Source organism: Oncorhynchus nerka, linkage group LG13, assembly GCF_034236695.1.
Source record: "Oncorhynchus nerka isolate Pitt River linkage group LG13, Oner_Uvic_2.0, whole genome shotgun sequence".
Classification (NCBI taxonomy): domain Eukaryota; kingdom Metazoa; phylum Chordata; class Actinopteri; order Salmoniformes; family Salmonidae; genus Oncorhynchus; species Oncorhynchus nerka.
In genome coordinates, this window is record NC_088408.1 from 98,652,989 (window position 1) to 98,680,685 (window position 27,697).

Here is a 27,697-nt window from a genome sequence, read left to right on the forward strand (position 1 = left end):
TGCTGTGCATCAGCTCTGTCCACACACGGTTTACTGCCTTCAGCAGCAGCTGGCGACCTGGGGGACAGGACAGGAGTTAGGGACACATGGTTTACTGTCTTCAGCAGCAGCTGGCGACCTGGGGGACAGGACAGGAGTTAGGGACACACGGTTTACTGTCTTCAGCAGCAGCTGGCGACCTGGGGGACAGGACAGGAGTTAGGGACACACACACATAGAAACACACTTTGAAAGAGAGACAGACAGAGAGAAAGGCAGGCAGACAGACAGTCAGACGTTATGTTACCTTCGCTAACTTCCTGGCTGTGTCTGTTATCAGGTCCATTCTCAGCGGGCATCATGACGTGCCAGGTGGTCATACGAGCCTCTGCCTCCAAACCAAAACCCTCCACATTACTGCACATAGACAGACAGAGAAAGAGAGAGAGAGAGAGAGAGAGAGAGAGAAAGGGAGAGACAGGGAGAGAGAGAAGTAGGGAGAGGAGAGGAGGAGGGAGACAGACAGAAGGAGAGAGAAGGAGCGAGAGAGAAAGAGAGAGGGAAAGAGAGAGACAGGGAGACAGAGAAAGAATAGGAGAGTGAAAGAGAGCAGGACAGGAGAGGAGAGAGAGAGTCAGCCAGCATATACCACTCACCCATAGATAGGACTAAGCTAACTCAGTGCAATTTTTGCAGCCTGTTGTCATTCGATTAGCCAGCTCAACACTTCATAAGGCCTCAAACTCACTGATCAAGACACACAGCTGCTATAAATGTCTCGAGCAATGCAATGAATTCAAGAATGCATGAAGAAGCAAGACGATAACTAAGTAAGCTAGCTAGCTAGCTAAAACAGACAGACACACAAACCCACCTCCAGTCCCAGAACCACCTCCAGACCCAGACCCACCTCCAGACCCAGACCCACCTCCAGACCCACCTCCAGACCCAGACCCACCTCCAGACCCACCTCCAGTCCCAGACCAACCTCCAGTCCCAGACCAACCTCCAGGCCCAGACCAACCTCCAGGCCCAGACCAACCTCCAGGCCCAGACCAACCTCCAGGCCCAGACCAACCTCCAGGCCCAGACCAACCTCCAGGCCCAGACCTACCTCCAGTCCCAGATCTACTTCCAGTCCCAGACCTACCTCCAGTCCCAGACCAACTTCCAGTCCCAGACCCACCTCCAGACCAACCTCCAGTCCCAGACCAACCTCCAGTCCCAGACCAACCTCCAGTCCCAGACCCACCTCCAGTCCCAGACCCACCTCCAGTCCCAGACCCACCTCCAGTCCCAGACCCACCTCCAGTCCCAGACCCACCTCCAGACCCACCTCCCACCCCAGACCCCACCTCCAGTCCCAGACCAGTCCCAGACCCCACCTCCAGTCCCAGACCAGTCCCAGACCCCACCTCCAGTCCCAGACCAGTCCCAGACCCCACCTCCAGTCCCAGACCCCACCTCCAGTCCCAGACCAACTTCCATGCCCAGACCCACCTCCAGTCCCAGACCCACCTCCAGTCCCAGACCCACCTCCAGTCCCAGACCCACCTCCAGTCCCAGACCCCACCTCCAGTCCCAGACCCCACCTCCAGTCCCAGACCCCACCTCCAGTCCCAGACCCCACCTCCAGTCCCAGACCCCACCTCCAGTCCCAGACCCCACCTCCAGTCCCAGACCCCACCTCCAGACCTACCGCGAGTCCCAGACCCCACCTCCAGTCCCAGACCCCACCTCCAGTCCCAGACCCCACCTCCAGTCCCAGACCCCACCTCCAGACCTACCGCGAGTCCCAGACCCCATCTCCAGTCCCAGACCTACCTCCCAACGTGCAGGTTGATGAAGCAGTGAGCCAGACAGGCTACAAACTCCTGGTCGTGGTTGCCCGGTCCCAGTACCAGGTTACGGTTGACGGTCAACACCCGTAGAGAGTCCAGCAGAGCTACCTGCTGAGGTACGGTCTTGTGAGGTCGAGACAGCTGGTACAGGACCGTACGGTTCAGACAGTGGTAGAGAGAGTCCAGAGACAGACTCTGCGACCTCCTCTTGGACTGGAAACGGGAGAAAAGAGAGGTGGAACATTTTTTTAAAAGAAAGACTCGTTTTATGATCTATGGTCTGCGATGCCCGAGAGAGAGGTGGTTGTAGAAAGGGCCTTTCTTCTCCAGAGAGTTGATTGGGGTTAAGACATCCTACCGTAGGGTTTGGTGGAGAGTGTAAACAATAGTCCTGTTTTATAACAGCCAATGGATTCCGAGGACTGATTAAGTTCGTGTTTGAAATCGGACTAAATCCTCTTGTTTCAAAGCAGTACCACTCCAGACATGCACACTGCTGGCCTACTTCTACTTATAAATCACACGGCTGTGTTTCACCTAAAGCGCTATTGGTTCAGTTGAGTAAGTCTGGGAGAGACGTGAAGGTTGGCTTGTTGATTCAATTAACTCATTCATGGTTAGTTGAGTCAAACCGAGTACTGTACGGCTGTAAATCGGACTGTTTCTGAGTACTGTACGGCTGTAAATCAGACTGTTTCTGAGTACTGTACGGCTGTAAATCAGACTGTTTCTGAGTACTGTACGGCTGTAAATCAGACTGTTTCTGAGTACTGTACGGCTGTAAATCAGACTGTTTCTGATTACTGTACTGCTGTAAATCAGACTGTTTCTGAGTACTGTACTGCTGTAAATCAGACTGTTTCTGAGTACTGTACTGCTGTAAATCAGACTGTTTCTGAGTACTGTACTGCTGTAAATCAGACTGTTTCTGATTACTGTACTGCTGTAAATCAGACTGTTTCTGAGTACTGTACTGCTGTAAATCAGACTGTTTCTGAGTACTGTAATGCTGTAAATCAGACTGTTTCTGAGTACTGTACGGCTGTAAATCAGACTGTTTCTGAGTACTGTACGGCTGTAAATCAGACTGTTTCTGAGTACTGTACGGCTGTAAATCAGACTGTTTCTGAGTACCGTACTGCTGTAAATCAGACTGTTTCTGAGTACTGTACGGCTGTAAATCAGACTGTTTCTGAGTACTGTACTGCTGTAAATCAGACTGTTTCTGAGTACTGTACGGCTGTAAATCAGACTGTTTCTGAGTACTGTACGGCTGTAAATCAGACTGTTTCTGAGTACCGTACTGCTGTAAATCAGACTGTTTCTGATTACTGTACTGCTGTAAATCAGACTGTTTCTGAGTACTGTACTGCTGTAAATCAGACTGTTTCTGATTACTGTACTGCTGTAAATCAGACTGTTTCTGAGTACTGTACTGCTGTAAATCAGACTGTTTCTGAGTACTGTAATGCTGTAAATCAGACTGTTTCTGAGTACTGTACGGCTGTAAATCAGACTGTTTCTGAGTACTGTACGGCTGTAAATCAGACTGTTTCTGAGTACTGTACTGCTGTAAATCAGACTGTTTCTGATACTGTACGGCTGTAAATCAGACTGTTTCTGAGTACTGTACTGCTGTAAATCAGACTGTTTCTGAGTACTGTACGGCTGTAAATCAGACTGTTTCTGAGTACTGTACGGCTGTAAATCAGACTGTTTCTGAGTACTGTACTGCTGTAAATCAGACTGTTTCTGAGTACTGTACGGCTGTAAATCAGACTGTTTCTGAGTACTGTACGGCTGTAAATCAGACTGTTTCTGAGTACTGTACTGCTGTAAATCAGACTGTTTCTGATTACTGTACTGCTGTAAATCAGACTGTTTCTGAGTACTGTACTGCTGTAAATCAGACTGTTTCTGATTACTGTACTGCTGTAAATCAGACTGTTTCTGAGTACTGTACTGCTGTAAATCAGACTGTTTCTGAGTACTGTAATGCTGTAAATCAGACTGTTTCTGAGTACTGTACGGCTGTAAATCAGACTGTTTCTGAGTACTGTACGGCTGTAAATCAGACTGTTTCTGAGTACTGTACTGCTGTAAATCAGACTGTTTCTGAGTACTGTACGGCTGTAATCGGACTTTTTCCAGTCCTGGGACACCCACAAACAGGAACTGCATATGTTGTATTTCTATACACAGTGTCTTCATAATGTATTCACAAAATATAACTAATGTAATATAGCTCGTGTAATATAACTAATACAGTGTAACTAATATAATATAACTAATATAATATAACTCATGACTAATAATATAACTAATATAATATAACTAAAACAACCAATATAATACAACTAATATAATATAACTAATGAAATATAACTAGTAGAATAATATAACCAATGTAATTTAACTAATTTAGTAACTAATGTAATACGACTAATATAACTAATGTAATATAACCAATATAACATAACTCATGACTCATAATATAACTAATATAATACAACTAATGTAGTATAACTAATATAGTATAACTAATGTAATATAACTAATATAGTATAACTAATGTAATATAACTAATATAGTATAACTAATGTAATTTAACTAATATAGTATAACTAATGTAATATAACTAATATAATATAACTAATATAATATAACTAATATAGTATAACTAATGTAATATAACTAGTGTAATATAACTAATGTAATATAACTAATATAATATAACTAATATAATATAACCGATGTGATATAACTAATGTAATATGACTAATATAATATACCTCGTACTCATAATATAACTAATATGATATAATGAATGTAATACAACTAAAATAACTAATATAGCTAATGAATTATAACTAAAATAACGAATGTAATATAACTAATATAATATAACTAAAGTAATGTAACTAATCCAATATAACTCATGACTCATAATATAACTAATATAATATAACTAAAATAACTAATACAATACAACTAATATAACTAATACAACCAACATACTATACCCGATGTAATATAACTAATATAATATAACTAATATAATATCACTAATGTAATGTAACTAATGTTATACAACTAATGTAATGTAACTAATCCAATATAACTCATGACTCATAATATAACTAATATAATATAACTAAAATAACTAATATAATACAACTAATATAACTAATATAATATAACTAATGAAATATACCTACTATAATATAACTAATGTAATATAACTAATACAACCAACATACTATACCCGATGTAATATAACTAATATAATATAACTAATATAATATCACTAATGTAATGTAACTAATGTTATATAACTAATGTAATGTAACTAATGCAATGTAACTAATATAATATAACTAATGTAATATAAGTAATATAATACAACTAATGTAATGTAACTAATGTAATGTAACTAATGTAATATAACTAATGTAATGTAACTAATGTAATGTAACATATGTAATGTAACTAATGTAATGTAACATATGTAATGTAACGAATGTAACTCATGTTTAGATAAGTATTCAATTCTCTAAGTCAATACATGATAGAATCCCCTTTGGCAGTGATTACAGCAGTGTTATCTCTGGCTAAGTTTCTAAAGATTGTGCAACATTTACCCATTATTCTTTTAAAAAAATATTCAAGCTCTGTCATTTGATCATCATCTGATCATTGCTAGACAACCATTTTCAAGTCTTGCTATATATTTTTAAATCAGATTTAAGTCAATACTTTAACTCTTTAACAAGCACACTCAGGAACATTCACTGTGTTCTTGGTAAGCAACTCCAGTGTAGATTTAGCCTTATTGTCTTACTGAAAGGTCAATTCATTTTCCAGTGTCTTGTGGAAAGAGACTGAACCAGGTTTTCCTCTAGGACTCTGCCTGCGCTTAAGCTCGTATAATTTTTTTTATCCTGAAAAAAATTGATTACAAGCATACCCATAACATGATGCAGCCACCACTATGATTGAACATATGGAGAGTGGTACTCATTCATGTGTTGTACTGGATTTGTTCCAAACATAACACTTGGTATTCAGGTGTAATGTGTGTAGGACAGTAACAGAAAATATCAATTGAATCTCTTTTAAATTCAGGCAGTAACACAACAATGACGCGGAAACAGTCAAGGGGTGTGAATAGATTCTGAAGGCGCTGTATGTGCGTGCTCCATCAGGACAATTAATCCTGCCCAGTCCCCGTTTCAGCATGTTGCCAGACCTGGAATGAATCAGATATTGAAGAAACCCTGGTCTAGGTCGTCCTCACCTGTCCTATAAGCTGCACTATAAACTCCACCACCATCTTGGACTCCTTGTTGAACATGCCCTGCCACAGCTTGTCCACCACGCGCTGTGTGAAGTAGAACACGTTGTTCACCAGCACCTGGTAGCTCCCTCCAATGGTGATGGGCAAGGATGCATCCTCACCTGGTAGGAGAAGTAGGGGGGGGGGGGGGGGGCGACGACATTTGGTTAGAATGGAAATGTCTGTACGAGAGGCACAGGGTCAGAGCAGCAGCCCCTCGGTTCCCCAGTCGTGTTTTAACCATCAATCGTCTGGCTGCTGCTCTGCCTCTCTAACACAACTACCTGCTTCCTCTCGTGAATGATCACTTGATGTTTTCTCTAAAAGTAGGTCAGTACCTAGGAGGATGTGTGTGTGTGTATATCTAGAAGGACGTCAGCAACCAGTAGGGGTGTGTGTGTGTATTTATGAGGACGTCAGCAACCAGTAGGGGTGTGTGTGTGTGTGTGTGTGTGTGTGTGTGTGTGTGTGTGTGCGTCTTCTTCTTCTTCTGCTGGTTATATGGGGGAGTGTAAACAGGATGGTTGATTACCGCCACCTGCTGGTTGGTTGAGACTGGGACAAGGATCTTACTGTTCATATTATAGACTGTAGACTACAGGTAGTTAGAATAGTATATTATAGACTGTAGACTACAGGTAGTTAGAATAGTATATTATAGACTGTAGACTACAGGTAGTTAGAATAGTATATTATAGACTGGTGACTACAGGTAGTTAGAATAGTATATTATAGACTGGTGACTACAGGTAGTTAGAATAGTATATTATAGACTGGTGACTACAGGTGGTTAGATGGGTATATTATAGACTGGTGACCAGAGGTAGTTAGAATAGAATATTATAGACTGGAGACTACAGGTAGTTAGAATAGTATATTATAGACTGAAGACCAGAGGTAGTTAGAATAGTATATTATAGACTGGAGACCAGAGGTAGTTAGAATAGTATATTATAGACTGAAGACCAGAGGTAGTTAGAATAGTATATTATAGACTGGAGACCAGAGGTAGTTAGATGGGTATATTATAGACTGAAGACCAGAGGTGGTTAGATGGGTATATTATAGACTGGAGACCAGAGGTGGTTAGATGGGTATATTATAGACTGGTGACTACAGGTGGTTAGAATAGTATATTATAGACTGGTGACCAGAGGTAGTTAGATGGGTATATTATAGACTGGAGACCAGAGGTAGTTAGAATAGTATATTATAGACTGGAGACTACAGGTAGTTAGAATAGTATATTATAGACTGGTGACCAGAGGTAGTTAGAATAGTATATTATAGACTGGAGACTACAGGTGGTTAGATGGGTATATTATAGACTGGAGACTACAGGTAGTTAGATGGGTATATTATAGACTGAAGACCAGAGGTGGTTAGATGGGTATATTATAGACTGAAGACCAGAGGTGGTTAGATGGGTATATTATAGACTGGTGACTACAGGTGGTTAGAATAGTATATTATAGACTGAAGACCAGAGGTAGTTAGAATAGTATATTATAGACGGGAGACCAGAGGTAGTTAGATGGGTATATTATAGACTGAAGACCAGAGGTGGTTAGATGGGTATATTATAGACTGGAGACCAGAGGTGGTTAGATGGGTATATTATAGACTGGAGACTACAGGTGGTTAGATGGGTATATTATAGACTGAAGACCAGAGGTGGTTAGATGGGTATATTATAGACTGAAGACCAGAGGTGGTTAGATGGGTATATTATAGACTGGTGACCAGAGGTAGTTAGAATAGTATATTATAGACTGGTGACCAGAGGTAGTTAGAATAGTATATTATAGACTGAAGACCAGAGGTAGTTAGAATAGTATATTATAGACTGGTGACCAGAGGTAGTTAGAATAGTATATTATAGACTGGTGACCAGAGGTAGTTAGAATAGTATATTATAGACTGGAGACTACAGGTAGTTAGAATAGTATATTATAGACTGAAGACTACAGGTGGTTAGATGGGTATTCAAGCTTTGAGAATGTCTTCGTCAGCCTGTTGGAGTAGGAGGCGGCTCTGGAGATCTCAGCCTTTTTCCCTTTGCTGATTATTGTAGGGTTCTTCTCTGATTGGCCGATTATTGTAGGGTTATTTTCTGATTGGCCGATTATTGTGTTTCGTAGGGTTCTTCTCTGATTGGCTGATTGTGTTCTATAGGGTTCTTCTCTGATTGGCTGATTATTGTGTTCTGTAGGGTTATTTTCTGATTGGCTGATTAGTGTTTAGTAGGATTCTTCTCTGATTGGCTGATTATTGTGTTCTGTAGGGTTCTTCTGTGATTTGCTGATTATTGTGTTCTGTAGGGTTCTTCTGTGATTTGCTGATTATTGTGTTCTGTAGGGTTCTCTGATTCGTAGAGCAGTGTGTGGTGTGTTTGTGTGTGTGGTGTGGTGTGTGTGGTGTGTGTGGTGTGGTGTGGTGTGTGTGGTGTGTGTGTGTGTGTGTGTGTGTGTGTGTGTGTGTGTGTGGTGTGTGTGGTGTGTGTGTGTGTGTGTGTGGTGTGTGTGTGTGTATGTGTGTGTGTGTGTGTGTATATCTAGAAGGACGTCAGCAACCAGTAGGGGTGTGTGTGTGTATTTATGAGGACGTCAGCAACCAGTAGGGGGGTGTGTGTGTGTGTGTGTGTGTGTGTGTGTGTGTGCGTCTTCTTCTTCTTCTGCTGGTTATATGGGGGAGTGTAAACAGGATGGTTGATTACCGCCACCTGCTGGTTGGTTGAGACTGGGACAAGGATCTTACTGTTCATATTATAGACTGTAGACTACAGGTAGTTAGAATAGTATATTATAGACTGGTGACTACAGGTGGTTAGAATAGTATATTATAGACTGGTGACCAGAGGTAGTTAGAATAGTATATTATAGACTGGTGACCAGAGGTAGTTAGAATAGTATATTATAGACTGGAGACCAGAGGTAGTTAGAATAGTATATTATAGACTGGTGACCAGAGGTAGTTAGAATAGTATATTATAGACTGGTGACCAGAGGTAGTTAGAATAGTATATTATAGATTGAAGACCAGAGGTAGTTAGAATAGTATATTATAGACTGAAGACCAGAGGTAGTTAGAATAGTATATTATAGACTGAAGACTACAGGTGGTTAGATGGGTATTCAAGCTTTGAGGATGTCTTCGTCAGCCTGTTGGAGTAGGAGGCGGCTCTGGAGATCTCAGCCTTTTTCCCTTTGCTGATTATTGTAGGGTTCTTCTCTGATTGGCCGATTATTGTAGGGTTATTTTCTGATTGGCCGATTATTGTGTTCTGTAGGGTTATTTTCTGATTGGCTGATTAGTGTTTAGTAGGATTCTTCTCTGATTGGCTGATTATTGTGTTCTGTAGGGTTATTTTCTGATTGGCTGATTAGTGTTTAGTAGGATTCTTCTCTGATTGGCTGATTATTGTGTTCTGTAGGGTTATTTTCTGATTGGCTGATTAGTGTTTAGTAGGATTCTTCTCTGATTGGCTGATTATTGTGTTCTGTAGGGTTATTTTCTGATTGGCTGATTAGTGTTTAGTAGGATTCTTCTGTGAGTGGCTCATTGTGTTTAGTAGGATTCTTCTGTGATTGGCTGATTATTGTGTTTAGTAGGGTTCTTCTGTGATTGGCTGATTATTGTGTTTAGTAGGGTTCTTCTGTGATTGGCTGATTATTGTGTTTAGTAGGATTCTTCTGTGATTGGCTGATTATTGTGTTTAGTAGGGTTCTTCTGTGATTGGCTGATTGTTGTGTTTAGTAGGGTTCTTCTCTGATTGGCTGATTATTGTGTTTAGTAGGGTTCTTCTGTGATTTGCTGAGTATTGTGTTCTGTAGGGTTCTCTGATTCGTAGAGCAGTGTGTGGTGTGTTGTGTGTGTGTGGTGTGGGTGTGGTGTGGTGTGGTGTGTGGTGGTGTGGTGTGGTGTGGTGTGGTGTGTGTGTGTGTGTGTGTGTGTGTGTGTGTGTGTGTGTGTGTGTGTGTGTGTGTGTGTGTGTGTGTGTGTGTGTGTGTGTGTGTGTATGTGTGGTGTGTGTGGTGTGTGTGGTGTGTGTGTGTGTGTGTAAGTACCCAGGAGGACATCAGCAGCCAGCAGGTGTTCCATGACAGAGTCCAGGATGTGGGACTGGAACTCTTTCTGCTGAGTCCTGGTGGAGCGCTCTGGGGACGCCTGGGGAGACAACTCTACGTTAAAGCGCCAATCAACCGTTGAAACAATAACAACACGCCCTCCTCGCCTGTTTTGGTTAAAAAGCTGAGGTATTGGCCTGGAGAAATGTAACCATTCTCAGATTAATAGACAGAACTATGGATGTGAGGACTGACCATCCATGATATCAACATGATAGTTGTAACCATGTTATGAGACTATACAGGACTGACCATCCATGATATCAACATGATAGTTGTAACCATGTTATGAGACTATACAGGACTGACCATCCATGATATCAACATTATAGTTGTAACCATGTTATGAGACTATACAGGACTGACCATCCATGATATCAACATTATAGTTGTAACCATGTTATGAGACTATACAGGACTGACCATCCATGATATCAACATGATAGTTGTAACCATGTTATGAGACTATACAGGACTGACCATCCATGATATCAACATTAGAGTTATAACCATGTTATGAGACTATACAGGACTGACCATCCATGATATCAACATGATAGTTGTAACTATGTTATGAGGATATAAGTTGGTGGTTGAAGATATCCCTCTAGTGGTGTGGGGGCTGTGCTTTGGCAAAGTGAGTGGGGTTATATCCTTCCTGTTTGGCCCTGTCCGGGGGTGTCCTCGGATGGGGCCACAGTGTCTCCTGACCCCTCCTGTCTCAGCCTCCAGTATTTATGCGGCAGTAGTTTATGTGTCGGGGGCTAGGGTCAGTTTGTTATATCTGGAGTACTTCTCCTGTCTTATCCGGTGTCCTGTGTGAATTTAAGTGTGCTCTCTCTAATTCTCTCTTTCTTTCTCTCTCTCGGAGGACCTGAGCCCTAGGACCATGCCTCAGGACTACCTGACATGATGACTCCTTGCTGTCCCCAGTCCACCTGGCCGTGCTGCTGCTCCAGTTTCAACTGTTCTGCCTTTTTATTATTCGACCATGCAGGTCATTTATGAACATTTGAACATCTTGGTCATGTTCTGTTATAATCTCCACCCGGCACAGCCAGAAGAGGACTGGCCACCCCACATAGCCTGGTTCCTCTCTAGGTTTCTTCCTAGGTTTTGGCCTTTCTAGGGAGTTTTTCCTAGCCACCGTGCTTCTACACCTGCATTGCTTGCTGTTTGGGGTTTTAGGCTGGGTTTCTGTACAGCACTTTGAGATATCAGCTGATGTACGAAGGCCTAGCCACCGTGCTTCTACACCTGCATTGCTTGCTGTTTGGGGGTTTAGGCTGGGTTTCTGTACAGCACTTTGAGATATCAGCTGATGTACGAAGGGCTAGCCACTGTGCTTCTACACCTGCATTGCTTGCTGTTTGGGGTTTTAGGCTGGGTTTCTGTACAGCACTTTGAGATATCAGCTGATGTAAAAAAAGGGCTTCATAAATACATCTGATTGATTTGTCTCACCTCTAACAGTAGGTCTATGGTGGACGTCTGTTTGTTGGCCGGAGTCAGACACAGGTTGTCCATGATCAGCACCTTCATGAAGTCAAACACATACTTCTTGGCCGGATGATTGGTCAGGTAGGTCTTCGAACCCACGTTGCAGTATTCCGATTGGCTACGGTTCATGCCCGTGTCGGCGGTGAAGGCCTTGAATTCTTCCGTTGGTGACCCTGCTTCGTCATCCAGGTCACTCACCTGAGAGAAGAGAGAGAGGAGAGAGGAGAGGAGAGGGAGGGAGGGAGAGAGGGGGAGAGGGGAGGAGAGGGAGAGAGGGGAGGAGAGGGAGGAGAGGGAGAGAGGGAGGAGAGGGAGGGAGGGGGAGGGAGAGGGAGAGAGGGGAGGAGAGGGAGGGGAGAGAAGGAGGAGAGGAGAGGGAGGGAGGAGAGAAGAGGGAGGGAGGGAGGTGAGGAGAGGGAGGGAGGGAGGGGAGGTGAGGAGAGAGAGGGAGGGAGGGAGGGAGAGGGAGGAGGGGAGAGAGGGGAGGAGAGGGAGGGAGGGAGGGAGGGAGGGAGGAGAGGAGAGGGAGGGAGGGAGGGAGGGAGGGAGGGAGGGAGGGAGGGAGGGGAGGAGAGGGAGGGAGGGAGGGAGGAGAGGAGAGGAGAGGGAGGGAGGGAGGGAGGGAGGGAGGGAGGGAGGAGGGAGGGAGGGAGGGAGGGAGGAGAGGGAGGGAGGGAGGGAGGGAGGGAGGGAGGGAGGGAGGGAGGGAGGGGGGAGAGAGGAGATGAGAGAGAGGGGAGGAGAGAGAGAGGGGAGGAGAGAGAGAGGGAGAGAGGAGAGGATTAGATGGAGCTCAGAGAACACACACATAGCTACTGTAGAAAACACACACACAGGGGAAAAAAAACATTCTACATTTGGATACAGTTGAGCCTCTCACCATCTCAGAGTAGGGCCTGATGTTGAAGGGGAAGACTGAGGCAGCCAGGACACACAGGAACTCTGGGCTGTGCCACATTGGGGCCAGGTCTGGGACGTTGTGATACAGGTACCTGTAATAATAAATTACTCATTAGTGATATATAGATATATGTAGAATATAGTAAAAAATAAAGAAAAACCCTTGAATGAGTAGGTGTGTCCAAACTTTTGACTTGAACTGTCTGTATGTATATATATATATATATATATATATATATATATATATATATATATATATATATATATCAAATATACATTATGACTATTATTTATGATATCGATTATTTTACATATTTTATTATTATATATGTGATACAGGTACCTGAAGAACTGCATCAGAGTCACCGGGTACTCCCTCAGCCACGACCCCTCTTCCTCAGACTGCCACGGCTAAGAGGACGAAGAAAAGCACAATGTCATTTGATGGTAGAAGAAGATCGACATTTGGTGACATTTGGTGACAGCAAGCTAGGTAAACTCAACCATGGATGGATTGCTGCCTCTCCTTAAGACTGCTAACAGGATAAGGAAACCAGCATGTTATTTAGGGTGATCTATCCCATATCTTTCTCTGTCCATAGACAGAACTATCCCATATCTTTCTCTGTCCATAGACAGAACTATCCCATATCTTTCTCTGTCCATAGACAGAACTATCCCATATCTTTCTCTGTCCATAGACAGAACTATCCCGTATCTTTCTCTGTCCATAGACAGAACTATCCCATATCTTTCTCTGTCCATAGACAGAACTATCCCGTATCTTTCTCTGTCCATAGACAGAACTATCCCGTATCTTTCTCTATCCATAGACAGAACTATCCCATATCTTTCTCTATCCATAGACAGAACTATCCCGTATCTTTCTCTATCCCCATAGACAGAACTATCCCGTATCTTTCTCTATCCCCATAGACAGAACTATCCCGTATCTTTCTCTGTCCATAGACAGAACTTTCCCATATCTTTCTCTATCCATAGACAGAACTATCCCATATCTTTCTCTATCCCCATAGACAGAACTATCCCGTATCTTTCTATGTCCCCATAGACATAACTATCCCGTATCTTTCTCTATCCCCATAGACAGAACGTCATCTGGTTGTAGAAGTGAATCTAGTAGCTCGTCTACATGGAAAAAGGATTCGGTTGTCCTCCTTTCTCTCTCCTCCTCTCCTCCCTCCACTCCTCATCTCCTCTATCCTTCCCTCGCTCTTCCTCTCCTCTTCCTCCTCTCACCAGGTTGAGCATGCTCCTCAGCATCCCCAGTAACAGGAAGCCAGCCTCGGTGCAGACACTGTGGATGGATCCCACTATGGTGGCGCTGGAAGCAGGGACCCCAAAGATAAAGGTCCAGATAGAGTCCAGGTCAAACTAACACAAAACACAGAACACAGAGGCTGGGGTAACACTCAGCAGGGTTACACATTAACGCTGTCCTCTTGTCCGAGACAAGAAGGATATAAATTAAAGTTTACATTTATTTTTTATTTTTTTAATCACACATATCAAAATATCAAACAATTACTCCAATCAGAATTGGATCAGAAAGGCCACATTTGAATAATATTCTAATCTATTTTTCATGTACATCAATAAAAAAAAATCCTAAATGTCAAAGTGTATGTGATTGGCTAAAGCCTCATGTCCAAATGATCACATGACCGGACAGTGCCTGTTGTTCACTCTACCCACCTTGAATCTGAGAAGAGGTGTTGAGCATTTTGAAACTATTTAACTATAAACATAACTGATTAAAACCTGGATGTTTTATACATTTTTATGAAGCATTTCTTAACTTGTTTCAAAGTAGCCTAACCAACCATAGCTTAGCCAACCCTAGCCTAACCTAGCCAACCCTAGCCTAACCTAGCCAACCCTAGCCTAGCCAACCATAGCCTAGCCAACCCTAGCCTAACCAACCCTAGCCTAACCAACCCTAGCCTAACCAACCATAGCTTAGCCAACCCTAGCCTAGCCAACCCTAGCCTAACCAACCATAGCCTAGCCAACCCTAGCCTAGCCAACCCTAGCCTAACCAACCATAGCCTAGCCAACCCTAGCCTAACCAACCATAGCCTAGCCAACCCTAGCCTAACCAACCATAGCCTAGCCAACCCTAGCCTAACCAACCATAGCTTAGCCAACCCTAGCCTAGCCAACCCTAGCCTAACCAACCCTTAGCCTAACCAACCCTAGCCTAACCAACCCTAGCCTAACCAACCATAGCCTAGCCAACCATAGCCTAACCAACCATAGCCTAACCAACCATAGCCTAGCCAACCCTAGCCTAACCTAGCCAACCCTAGCCTAACCAACCCTAGCATAACCAACCATAGCCTAGCCTAGCCAACCATAGCCTAGCCAACCATAGCCTAACCAACCATAGCCTAGCCAACCCTAGCCTAACCAACCCTAGCCTAGCCAACCATAGCCTAACCAACCATAGCCTAGCCAACCATAGCCTAACCAACCATAGCCTAGCCAACCATAGCCTAGCCAACCATAGCCTAACCAACCATAGCCTAACCAACCCTAGCCTAGCCAACCCTAGCCTAACCAACCATAGCTTAGCCAACCCTAGCCTAACCAACCCTAGTCTAGCCAACCCTAGCTTAGCCAACCATAGCCTAGCCAACCCCAGCCTAACCAACCCTAGCCTAGCCAACCCTAGCCAACCATAGCTTAGCCAACCCTAGCCTAACCAACCATAGCCTAACCAACCCTAGTCTAGCCAACCATAGCCTAACCAACCATAGCCTAACCAACCATAGCCTAGCCAACCATAGCCTAACCAACCATAGCCTAACCAACCATAGCCTAGCCAACCATAGCCTAGCCAACCATAGCCTAACCAACCCTAGCCTAGCCAACCCTAGTCTAGCCAACCCTAGCTTAGCCAAACATAGCCTAGCCAACCCTAGCCTAACCTAGCCAACCCTAGCCTAGCCAACCATAGCCTAACCAACCCTAGCCTAGCCAACCCTAGTCTAGCCAACCCTAGCTTAGCCAAACATAGCCTAGCCAACCCTAGCCTAACCTAGCCAACCCTAGCCTAGCCAACCCTAGCCTAACCAACCCTAGCCAACCATAGCCTAGCCAACCATAGCCTAGCCAACCATAGCCTTGCCAACCATAGCCTAACCAACCCTAGCCAACCCTAGCCTAACCAACCCTAGTCTAGCCAACCCTAGCTTAGCCAACCCTAGCCAACCCTAGCCTAACCTAGCCAACCCTAGCCTAGCCAACCATAGCCTAACCAACCATAGCCTAACCAACCCTAGCCTAGCCAACCCTAGCCTAGCCAACCCTAGCCTAACCAACCCTAGCCCAACCAACCCTAGCCTAGCCAACCCTAGCCTAGCCAACCCTAGCCTAACCAACCCTAGCGAACCATAGCCTAACCAACCATAGCCTAGCCAACCCTAGCCTAACCAACCCTAGCCTAACCAACCCTAGCCTAACCAACCATAGCCTAACCAACCGTAGCCTAACCAACCCTAGCCTAGCCAACCCTAGCTTAGCCAACCCTAGCCTAGCCAACCCTAGCCTAACCAACCCTAGTCTAGCCAACCCTAGCTTAGCCAACCATAGCCTAGTCAACCCCAGCCTAACCAACCATAGCCTAGCCAACCCTAGCCTAACCAACCATAGCTTAGCCAACCCTAGCCTAACCAACCATAGCCTAGCCAACCCTAACCAACCCTAGCCTAACCAACCATAGCCTAGCCAACCCTAGCCTAACCAACTATAGCCTAGCCAACCCTAGCCTAACCAACCATAGCCTAGCCAACCCTAGCCTAACCAACCATAGCTTAGCCAACCCTAGCCTAGCCAACCATAGCTTAGCCAACCATAGCTTAGCCAACCCTAGCCTAACCAACCATAGCTTAGCCAACCCTAGCTTAGCCAACCCTAGCCTAGCCAACCCTAGCCTAACCAACCATAGCTTAGCCAACCCTAGTCTAGCCAACCCTAGCCTAGCCAACCCTAGTCTAGCCAACCCTAGTCTAGCCAACCCTAGTCTAGCCAACCTAAGCCAACCCTAGCCTAGCCAACCCTAGCCTAACCAACCATAGCTTAGCCAACCCTAGCCTAACCAACCATAGCCTAGCCAACCCTAACCAACCCTAGCCTAACCAACCATAGCCTAGCCAACCCTAGCCTAACCAACTATAGCCTAGCCAACCCTAGCCTAACCAACCATAGCCTAGCCAACCCTAGCCTAACCAACCATAGCTTAGCCAACCCTAGCCTAGCCAACCATAGCTTAGCCAACCCTAGCCTAACCAACCATAGCTTAGCCAACCCTAGCTTAGCCAACCCTAGCCTAGCCAACCCTAGCCTAACCAACCCTAGCCTAACCAACCCTAGCCTAACCAACCATAGCTTAGCCAACCCTAGTCTAGCCAACCCTAGTCTAGCCAACCCTAGCCTAGCCAACCCTAGTCTAGCCAACCCTAGTCTAGCCAACCCTAGTCTAGCCAACCCTAGCCTAGCCAACCCTAGCCTAGCCAACCCTAGCCAACCCTAGACAAAATACGACCATAGAAATGTTGAAGGAATTAATTTACACACTTAATACACCATTGGTTTTCAAATCAATATTATCTTATTGTCCAGCAGCCAAAAGCATAATCCTAGTCATATTAGTAACCCATACTAGTTGATAATAAGGTGGACACCTAGGTGGACAGCGTGGTTGTGAACTAAAGGAAGGTGAGGATGGTGAGATTGGTTTGTTTACCAACCAGGCATCAGACTGAGATAAATTGTGAGGTGATAGGGCCGAATTAGAGTTTGCAGTGTTCGAGTGTGATACCAATTTTGTCTTGGAGTCAGTGAGGGGGAACTCGTTTTTCCTCCAGGGGGCACCAAAGATTATGTCTTGGAGTCTGTGAGAGGGAACTCGTTTTTCCTCCAGGGGGCACCAAAGATTATGTCTTGGAGTCTGTGAGGGGAACTCGTTTTTCCATCAGGACACAGCTGTTTCAGTATTTAACCAAGAGGAAAATTCCAAAATAGATTTGAAGTGTAGAAAATGTAATACAAGGGCGTTTCCTATTTAGCAAGTAAAGAACGTGGCCTGGTGGTGAAAGAGGCATCATTGAACTATAAAATATATATAAAATATAATATAATATAATATATATATAAAAGTTGATTCTTGGCAACATATTCATTTTAATTATTGAGACTGCAAAAAAGTTGAGGTACTTGCTCCCCATCTTTCCACATCACAGTCTATGCTTCTTAAAATGGGTTTGAACTAGTTTTTTGACTATGGATTGCAAAAGGGATAGATTTATATTCCCAGGCAGCAGAAATGGTGTACTCTAGGGATGTTGAGGGGGTGGCTCTCGTTCAGGGACAATAGAGCAGATTTTGTCCTGTGTTGATTTTATATCCAGATACACAGCTGTCGTTCTAAACAAAAAGACTGAGAAGGTAACGACTCAGGTGCCCAAAGTAGAGCAGTACATCAGTCTGCATACAGAGATATGTGGTGGTCTGTGCCAAGTACAGTAAAAATGGGCTCATTTATTTATTTAATATCACCTAGGCAAGCTCACGATGTTGTGATTGGCAGACAGCCTGCGCAGGAGGTTCCAGGGAGAACAACAAGCATTAGACATTATATGGTAAATTGGCATGAGCATATTTTGCCAGGTTGTACCCATGGCATAAGGAATGGCATAAAGCTCTTAAACCAGGGATATGAATTGTTCCCCAATGACAGCGTAGAACATAAATATTGCCGCTCTATAAGTGATCAATGGCTTTTTCTACGTCCGATGGCAATATGGCCGACGGTGAGTCAGTATTCATGGACCCATCGGTAATATGGAGCAGACTGCATTCCAAGTCTGGTTTTGATAAAAACCAGTCTGTGTCTTGTGTGACTAATAAGTAACAAGAACGTTGAAGAAGACGAGGGGAGAATCTTCGCATACGAATTTGATATCAGCGTTCAAAATCGATAATGGGAGGGGGGGGGGATAATTCCCACATTCTGCTCCTTATCCTTTTTTTTCAATATTAAGGAAATGATATCAGTGTTCACGTCTCTATTGAATCATGTCCAGAATCAGTTGTAAAAAATGTGTCCATAAGGATAGAAAGAACTCTGGAGGTTCCAATAAACACCGCTGATCATGGTTTGTATGGATTATTTTAGTTCCATCAGAGTGATAGGGGGGCCTCAAGTGTTGCAGGTCGGCAGAGATCTCAGATCTAGACAAATGACCATAGAAATCCCAGAGTTTTGAATTGATTAATAACGGGTCACTGTATGGTACCATCCATTGATTTAATGGAAGTTATATTTGAAACGTTTTTTTTTTTTGTGTCGGCTAATAGATAATTTATTGAGCTAATAATAGATTGGCTTGGATGAGCCGTATGAACATTTAAAAAAGGAACATGCTATGTGAATGAGAGTTTCTGCCCGGCGTCTACATGATAAATTAATTAAATTTTCTGATAATCTGCCGATCAAGGATAGCTTGTGGAGAGACGTTTCAAGTTGTCATAATTGGTCTTCTTATTCTGTAGTGTTGTGTTGGTTGATTGGTTTAAATTGGATGACAACGAGGTAGAGTGTGGCCTAGTAAAGCCTTTGACCTTTGACCCACAGTCCCTCCAGAATCATCATCAGTGTTACCACAGCGGTTTGCTGATATCAATGTTGTGAACAATGTGCACCATGGTGGCGGTGGGGTTATGGTATGGGCAGGCATAAGCTACACACGACATGGGATGCTCTGGATCTTGTGAAATCCATACATTAGGGTCTGCATTTATTTGACAAGATAAAATGCTATTTTCAAAGTAAACAAATTGGACATTCAACAAGCACAGCACTTACACAAATGACTGATGACTGGCTGAGAGAAGCGGATGATAAAAATATTGTGGGGGATGTTTTTCTAGACTTCAATGTGGCTTTTGACATTATCGACCATAGTCTGTTGCTGGAAAAACGTATGTGTTCTGGCTTTACACCCTCTGCTATATTGTGGATAAAGAGTTACCTGTCTAGCAGAACACAGAGGGTGTTCTTTAATGGAAGCCTCTCCAACATAATCCAGGTAGAATCAGGAATTCCCCAGGGTAGCTGTCTAGGCCCCTTGCTTTTTTTAAACCCTTACTAATGACATGCCACTGGCTTTGAGTAAAGCCAGTGTGTCTATGTAGGTGGATGACTCAACACTATACACGTCAGCCACTACAGCGACTGAAATGACTGCAACACTTAAATATCCGCAGTTAGTTTCAGAATGGGTGGCAAGGAATAAGTTAGTCCTAAATATTTCAAAAACTAAAAGCATGTTATTTGGGACAAATCATTCACTAAACCCTAAGCCTCAACTAAATATTTTAATAAATAATGTGAAAATTGAGCAGGTTGAGGTGACTAAACTTGTAAACTGTCATGGTCAAAACATATTGATGCAGTAGTAGCTAAGAGAAGTCTGTCTATAATAAAGCGATGCTCTACCTCTTAACAACACTATCAACAAGGCAGGTCCTACAGGCCCTAGTTTCTACCTTCTTAACAACACTATCAATAAGGCAGGTCCTACAGGCCCTAGTTTCTACCTTCTTAACAACACTATCAACAAGGCAGGTCCTACAGGCCCTAGTTTCTACCTTCTTAACAACACTATCAACAAGGCAGGTCCTACAGGCCCTAGTTTCTACCTTCCTAACAGCACTATCAACAAGGCAGGTCCTACAGGTCCTAGTTTCTACCTTCCTAACAGCACTATCAACAAGGCAGGTCCTACAGGCCCTAGTTTCTACCTTCTTAATAACACTATCAACAAGGCAGGTCCTACAGGCCCTAGTTTCTACCTTCCTAACAGCACTATCAACAAGGCAGGTCCTACAGGCCCTAGTTTCTACCTTCCTAACAGCACTATCAACAAGGCAGGTCCTACAGGCCCTAGTTTCTACCTTCTTAATAACACTATCAACAAGGCAGGTCCTACAGGCCCTAGTTTCTACCTTCTTAACAACACTATCAACAAGGCAGGTCCTACAGGCCCTAGTTTCTACCTTCTTAATAACACTATCAACAAGGCAGGTACTACAGGCCCTAGTTTTGTAACACCTGGACTACTGTTCAGTCGTGTGGTCAGGTGCCACAAAAAACGACTTGGGAAAATGTCAATTGGCTCAGAACAGGGCAGCACGGCTGGCCCTTGGATGTACACAGAGATTTAATATTGATAATATGCATGTCAATCTCTCCTGGCTCAAAGTGGAGGAGAGATTGACCTCATCACTACTTGTATTTGTGAGAGGAATGTACCAAGCTGTCTGTTTGAACTACTAGCACACAGCTCAGACACCCATACATACCCCACAAGACATGCCACCAGAGGTGTCTTCACAGTCCCCAAGTCCAGAACAAACTATGGGAGGCGCACAGTACTAAGAGCCATGACTACATGGAACTCTATTCCACAGTACTACATAGAGCCATGACTACATGGAACTCTATTCCACAGTACTACATAGAGCCATGACTACATGGAACTCTATTCCACAGTACTACATAGAGCCATGACTACATGGAACTCTATTCCACAGTACTACATAGAGCCATGACTACATGGAACTCTATTCCACAGTACTACATAGAGCCATGACTACATGGAACTCTATTCCACAGTACTACATAGAGCCATGACTACATGGAACTCTATTCCACATCAAGTAACTGATGAAAGCAAACAGTAGAATCAGATTAAAAAACAGATCAAAATACACCTTATGGAACAGCGGGGACTGTGAAGAGACACAAAAATAGACACACACACACAGACACACATACACAATAACATAGACACTATACACACACAAACACATGGATTTTGTGTTGTAGATATGTGGTAGCAGAGTAGGGACCTGAGGGAATTACTGGGGATCCATAATAAACCCCAGGAAGAGTAGCTGATTTAGCAGGAACTAATGGAGATCCATAATAAACCCCAGGAAGAGTAGCTGATGCCTTGGCAGGAACTCATGGGGATCCATAATAAACCCCAGGAAGAGTAGCTGACTTAGCAGGAACTAATGGAGATCCATAATAAACCCCAGGAAGAGTAGCTGCTGCCTTGGCATTAACTAATGGGGATCCATAATAAACCCCAGGAAGAGGAGCTGCTGACTTGGCAGGAACTAATGGAGATCCATAATAAATACAAATACAATTGACTGGTTATCTTATATATACTGTAACTCAGTCAAATCTTTGAAATTGTGTTGCGTTTATATTTTTGTTCAGTGTAATATTATATTGTACTATATATTATAATGTTATACTACTAATGCTATATATATTATAAAACAATATTAGACTAATACTACATGGCTAAATTACTGTCAAAGGTATTGATATAATTGTACTAAGTAACTAATGAGATCATAGATTCTTAATTTTGGGCAGAGCTGCCTGAGGTGCCCCACCTGGAAACAAACTAACTAGGGGAAACACTGGCTAGATAGTACGACATAAATGAGGTTTTACGATAAAATGATAGATAAGAACGAAAAAGGTTTGTTTACTAACATGGACACAGTAACCTCGAAACCAATCTATGGGAAACACTAGCTAGTACAGTATGGAAAAGAGGTTTTAACTAGAGCAAACACTAGCTAGTACAGTATGGAAAAGAGGTTTTAACTAGAGCAAACACTAGCTAGTACAGTATGGAAAAGAGGTTTTAACTAGAGGAAACACTAGCTAGTACAGTATGGAAAAGAGGTTTTAACTAGAGCAAACACTAGCTAGTACAGTATGGAAAAGAGGTTTTAACTAGAGCAAACACTAGCTAGTACAGTATGGAAAAGAGGTTTTAACTAGAGCAAACACTAGCTAGTACAGTATGGAAAAGAGGTTTTAACTAGAGCAAACACTAGCTAATACAGTATGGAAAAGAGGTTTTAACTAGAGCAAACACTAGCTAGTACAGTATGGAAAAGAGGTTTTAACTAGAAGAAAACACTAGTACAGTATGGAAAAGAGGTTTTAACTAGAGTATGTAAAAAGAGGTTTTAACTAGAGGAAACACTAGCTAGTACAGTATGGAAAAGAGGTTTTAACTAGAAGAAACACTAGCTAGTACAGTATGGAAAAGAGGTTTTAACTAGAGGAAACACTAGCTAGTACAGTATGGAAAAGAGGTTTTAACTAGAGGAAACACTAGCTAGTACAGTATGGAAAAGAGGTTTTTAGTAAGAAGTAATGATAAAAAGTTTTGTGTACTAACATGTACCTGGAGGCTGTCCGGCAGCTCTGTGACGGGTTGTTGCAGGAACAGGGCCATCAGCAGGAAGTAGAGCTCGGGGACGTTGGTGTGTTTCGGCAGCAGCGTCTGCAGAACAGGGAACCCTGGGAAATGGCAGGCGTCTCGGTTGATCTCCCTTAGCGTGGAGCGACCGCCGGCGCTGCGGCCCACGTTGAAGCCTGAGGAGGAGAGAGGACAGGGAGAGGAGGTTGGGGAAACTGCGAATCAGGGTTGTGATCAGGAAAACTTCAGGGGGAAAAATGTAATACATTTGGATTTTAGATAGGGGATAGGCCAGTTATTTGAATAGAGGATAAATGTCAGAAAAGCAGGAAGACTCACATCCCTATTCTTACAATAGACTACAACTAGCTAACAGTTAGGAAACCGCCATTGATATGTGCTAACTATGCCTGTACTTTTCCCTTTCTATGCAAGCTGGGTCGAAGCACATGTGGGTATGCTCACATTCTATGCCTGTACTTTGTTGCAGAGCAGACGGAATATTGAAGTGCACTATGGGATATTAAAGTATTCTATTCTATTCAGAGTTTTACCTTTAGTTACACAGGTTAGTTTCATTGAGATAAAATCTCTTTTGGAAGAGAGACCTGTTTCAAGATAGACATTATAAACAAACAAAGAAGCATCAAAAGCCATCCTCATCCCAAGGTAATGACGGATGGGCAAGGGGCAGCATGTCACATTCTATATCCTGTAAACAGTTCTATTCTATCATGGTACATTCTATATCCTGCACAGTAAACAGTTCTATTATGTCACATTCTATATCCTGCACAGTAAACAGTTATATTCTATATCCTGCACAGTAAACAGTTCTATTCTATTATGTCACATTCTATATCCCGCACAGTAAACAGTTGTATTCTATTATGGTACATTCTATATCCCGCACAGTAAACAGTTCTATTCTATTATGGTACATTCTATATCCCGCACAGTAAACAGTTATATTCTATTATGTTACATTCTATATCCTGCACAGTAAACAGTTCTATTCTATTATGGTACATTCCACAATCTATATCCTGCACAGTAAACAGTTCTATTCTATTATGGTACATTCTATATCCTGCACAGTAAACAGTTCTATTCTATTATGGTACATTCTATATCCTGCACAGTAAGCAGTTCTATTATAGTACATTCTATATGCTGCACAGTAAACAGCTATATTAAATTATGCTACATTCTATATCTATATAATATTATGGTACATTCTATATCTATATTATGGTACATTCTATATCTATATAATATTATGGTACATTCTACATCTATATAATATTATGGTACATTATATATCTATATTATGGTACATTCTATGTCTGTATTATGGTACATTCTATATCTATATTATGGTACATTCTATATCTATATGATGGTACATTCTATATCTATATTATGGTACATTCTATATATATATGATGGTACATTCTATATATATATGATGGTACATTCTATATCTATATTATATTAGGGTACATTCTATATCTATATTATATTATGGTACATTCTATATATATATTATATTATGGTACATTCTATATCTATATTATATTAGGGTACATTATATATCTATATTATGGTACATTCTATATCTATATAATATTATGGTACATTCTATATCTATATTATGGTACATTCTATATCTATATTATATTAGGGTACATTTTATATCTATATTATGGTACATTCTAGATCTATATTATGGTACATTCTATATCTATATTATATTATGGTACATTCTATATATATATTATGGTACATTCTATATCTATATTATGGTACATTCTATATCTATATATTATGGTACATTCTATATATATATTATATTATGGTACATTCTATATATATATTATATTATGGTACATTCTATATCTATATAATATTATGGTACATTCTATATCTATATATTATGGTACATTCTATATCTACATTATATTATGGTACATTCTATATCTACATTATATTATGGTACATTCTATATCTATATAATATTATGGTACATTCTATATCTATATTATATTATGGTACATTCTATATCTATATAATATTATGGTACATTCTACATCTATATTATATTATGGTACATTCTATATATATATTATGGTACATTCTATATCTATATTATATTATGGTACATTCTATATCTATATATTATGGTACATTCTATATCTATATATTATGGTACATTATATATCTATATATTATGGTACATTCTATATCTATATAATATTATGGTACATTCTATATCTATATATTATGGTACATTCTATATCTATATATTATGGTACATTATATATCTATATTATATTATGGTACATTCTATATCTATATTATATTATGGTACATTCTATATCTATATATTATGGTACATTATATATCTATATTATATTATGGTACATTATATATCTATATATTATGGTACATTCTATATCTATATATTATGGTACATTCTATATCTATATATTATGGTACATTCTATATCTATATATTATGGTACATTCTATATCTATATATTATGGTACATTATATATCTATATATTATGGTACATTCTATATCCTGCACAGTAAACAGTTATATTATGTTGGGTTTTTAAAACTTGTATCTATACATTGACTCACCTACACAAAATCCAACACATACACACACACACGTCACTCTACTCACCCATCACGGTGCCGATCTTGTTGGTCAGGACAGAGTCAGTGTGGTCCAGCCATTCGCCTCCGGTCAGTCCCTCTTTGAACCTGGGCAGGTCAAATAAATGGAAAATCATGATATGGATGATCAGGGGAATTCCTGACAATGTGAAATGTAATGTTTTTGACAGATCAAATACGTGACAATCGTTGTTAATATTCCATCTAAATACAGTACGAGTCAAAAGTTTGGACACACCTACTCATTCAAGGGTTTTTCTTTATTTTAAAACTATTCTCTACATTGTAGAATAATAGTGAAGACATTATCACTAAGCTAAGGACCCTGGGACTAAACACCTCCCTCTGCAACTGGATCCTGGAATTCCTGACGGGCCACCCCAAGGTGATAAGTGTAGGTAACAACACATTCGCCACGCTGATCCTCAACACAGGGGCTCCTCAGGGGTGCGTGCTCAGTCCCCTCATGTACTCCCTGTTCACTCATGACTGCATGGCCAGGCACGACTCCAACACCATCATTAAGTTTTCCGACGACACAACAGTGGAAGGCCTGATCACTGACAATGATGTGACAGCCTATAGGGAGGAGGTCAGAGACCTGGTCGTGTGGTGCCAGAATAACAACCTCTCCCTCAACGTGATCAAGACAAACAAGATGATTGTGGAATACAGAAAAAGGAGGACCGAGCACGCCCCCATTCTCATCGACAGGGCTGTAGTGGAGCAGGTTGAGAGCTTCAAGTTCCTTGGTGTCCACATCACCAACAAATTATCATGGTCCAAACACACCACGGCAGTCGTGAAGAGGGCACGACAACACCTATTCAGGAGACTGAAAAGATTTGGCGTGGGTCCACAGATCCTCAAAAGGTTCTACAGCTGCACCATCGAGAGCTGGTTGCATCACCGCCTGGTATGGCAACTGCTCGGCCTCCGAACGCAAGGAACTACAGAGGGTAGTGCGTACGGCCCAGTACATCACTGGGGCCAAGCTTCCTGCCATCCAGGACCTCTATACCAGACAGTGTCAGAAGAAGGCCCAAAAAATTGCCAAGGACCTCCAGCCACCCTAGTCATAGACTGTTCTCTCTGTTAACACACGGCAACCGGTACCGGAGTGCCAAGTCTAGGTCAAAAAGGCTTCTGAACATCTAATCAAATGGCTTCCCAGACTATTTGCATTGTACCCACCCCACCCCCCATTTTTACTCTCTGTTTATTGTCTATGCATAGTCACTTTACCTCTACCTACATGTACATATTACCTCAATTACCTCGACTAACCGGTGCCCCAGCACATTGACTCTGTACTGGTACCCTCTGTATATAGCCTCCACATTGACTCTGTACCGTAACACCCTGTATATAGCCTCCACATAGACTCTGTACCGGAACCCCCTGTATATAGCCTCCACATTGACTCTGTACCGGTACCCCCTGTATATAGCCTCCTCCCATTGATTCTGTACCGTAACACCCTGTATATAGCCTCCTCCCATTGATTCTGTACCGTAATACCCTGTATATAGCCTCCTCACATTGATTCTGTACCGTAACACCCTGTATATAGCCTCCTCACAATGACTCTGTACCGTAACACCCTGTATATAGCCTCCACATTGACTCTGTACTGTAATAACCTGTATATAGCCTCCACATTGACTCTGTACCGTAACACCCTGTATATAGCCTCCTCCCATTGATTCTGTACCGTAACACCCTGTATATAGCCTCCACATTGATTCTGTACCGTAACACCCTGTATATAGCCTCCTCACACTGATTCTGTACCGTAACACCCTGTATATAGCCTCCTCACACTGATTCTGTACCGTAACACCCTGTATATAGCCTCCACATTGATTCTGTACCGTAACACCCAGTATATAGCCTCCACATTGACTCTGTACTGTAATAACCTGTATATAGCCTCCACATTGACTCTGTACCGTAACACCCTGTATATAGCCTCCTCCCATTGATTCTGTACCGTAACACCCTGTA

The 27,697-nt window shown here is 42.3% G+C and overlaps 1 protein-coding gene across 1 annotated transcript in view; it reads right to left on the reverse strand.

Annotated features, from left to right (window-relative positions):
* wdfy3 (WD repeat and FYVE domain containing 3) overlaps positions 1-27,697 on the reverse strand; it is a 252,100-nt gene that overhangs the window by 61,995 nt on the left and 162,408 nt on the right. The window contains 11 exon segments of the mRNA XM_065026907.1: positions 1-57; positions 287-396; positions 1,804-2,033; positions 6,118-6,278; positions 10,224-10,323; positions 11,748-11,981; positions 12,664-12,771; positions 13,023-13,094; positions 13,944-14,078; positions 22,985-23,181; positions 25,698-25,777. The exon segment at positions 1-57 is cut by the window's left edge and continues 126 nt beyond it. Coding sequence (XP_064882979.1) covers positions 1-57; positions 287-396; positions 1,804-2,033; positions 6,118-6,278; positions 10,224-10,323; positions 11,748-11,981; positions 12,664-12,771; positions 13,023-13,094; positions 13,944-14,078; positions 22,985-23,181; positions 25,698-25,777 — 1,484 coding nt within the window.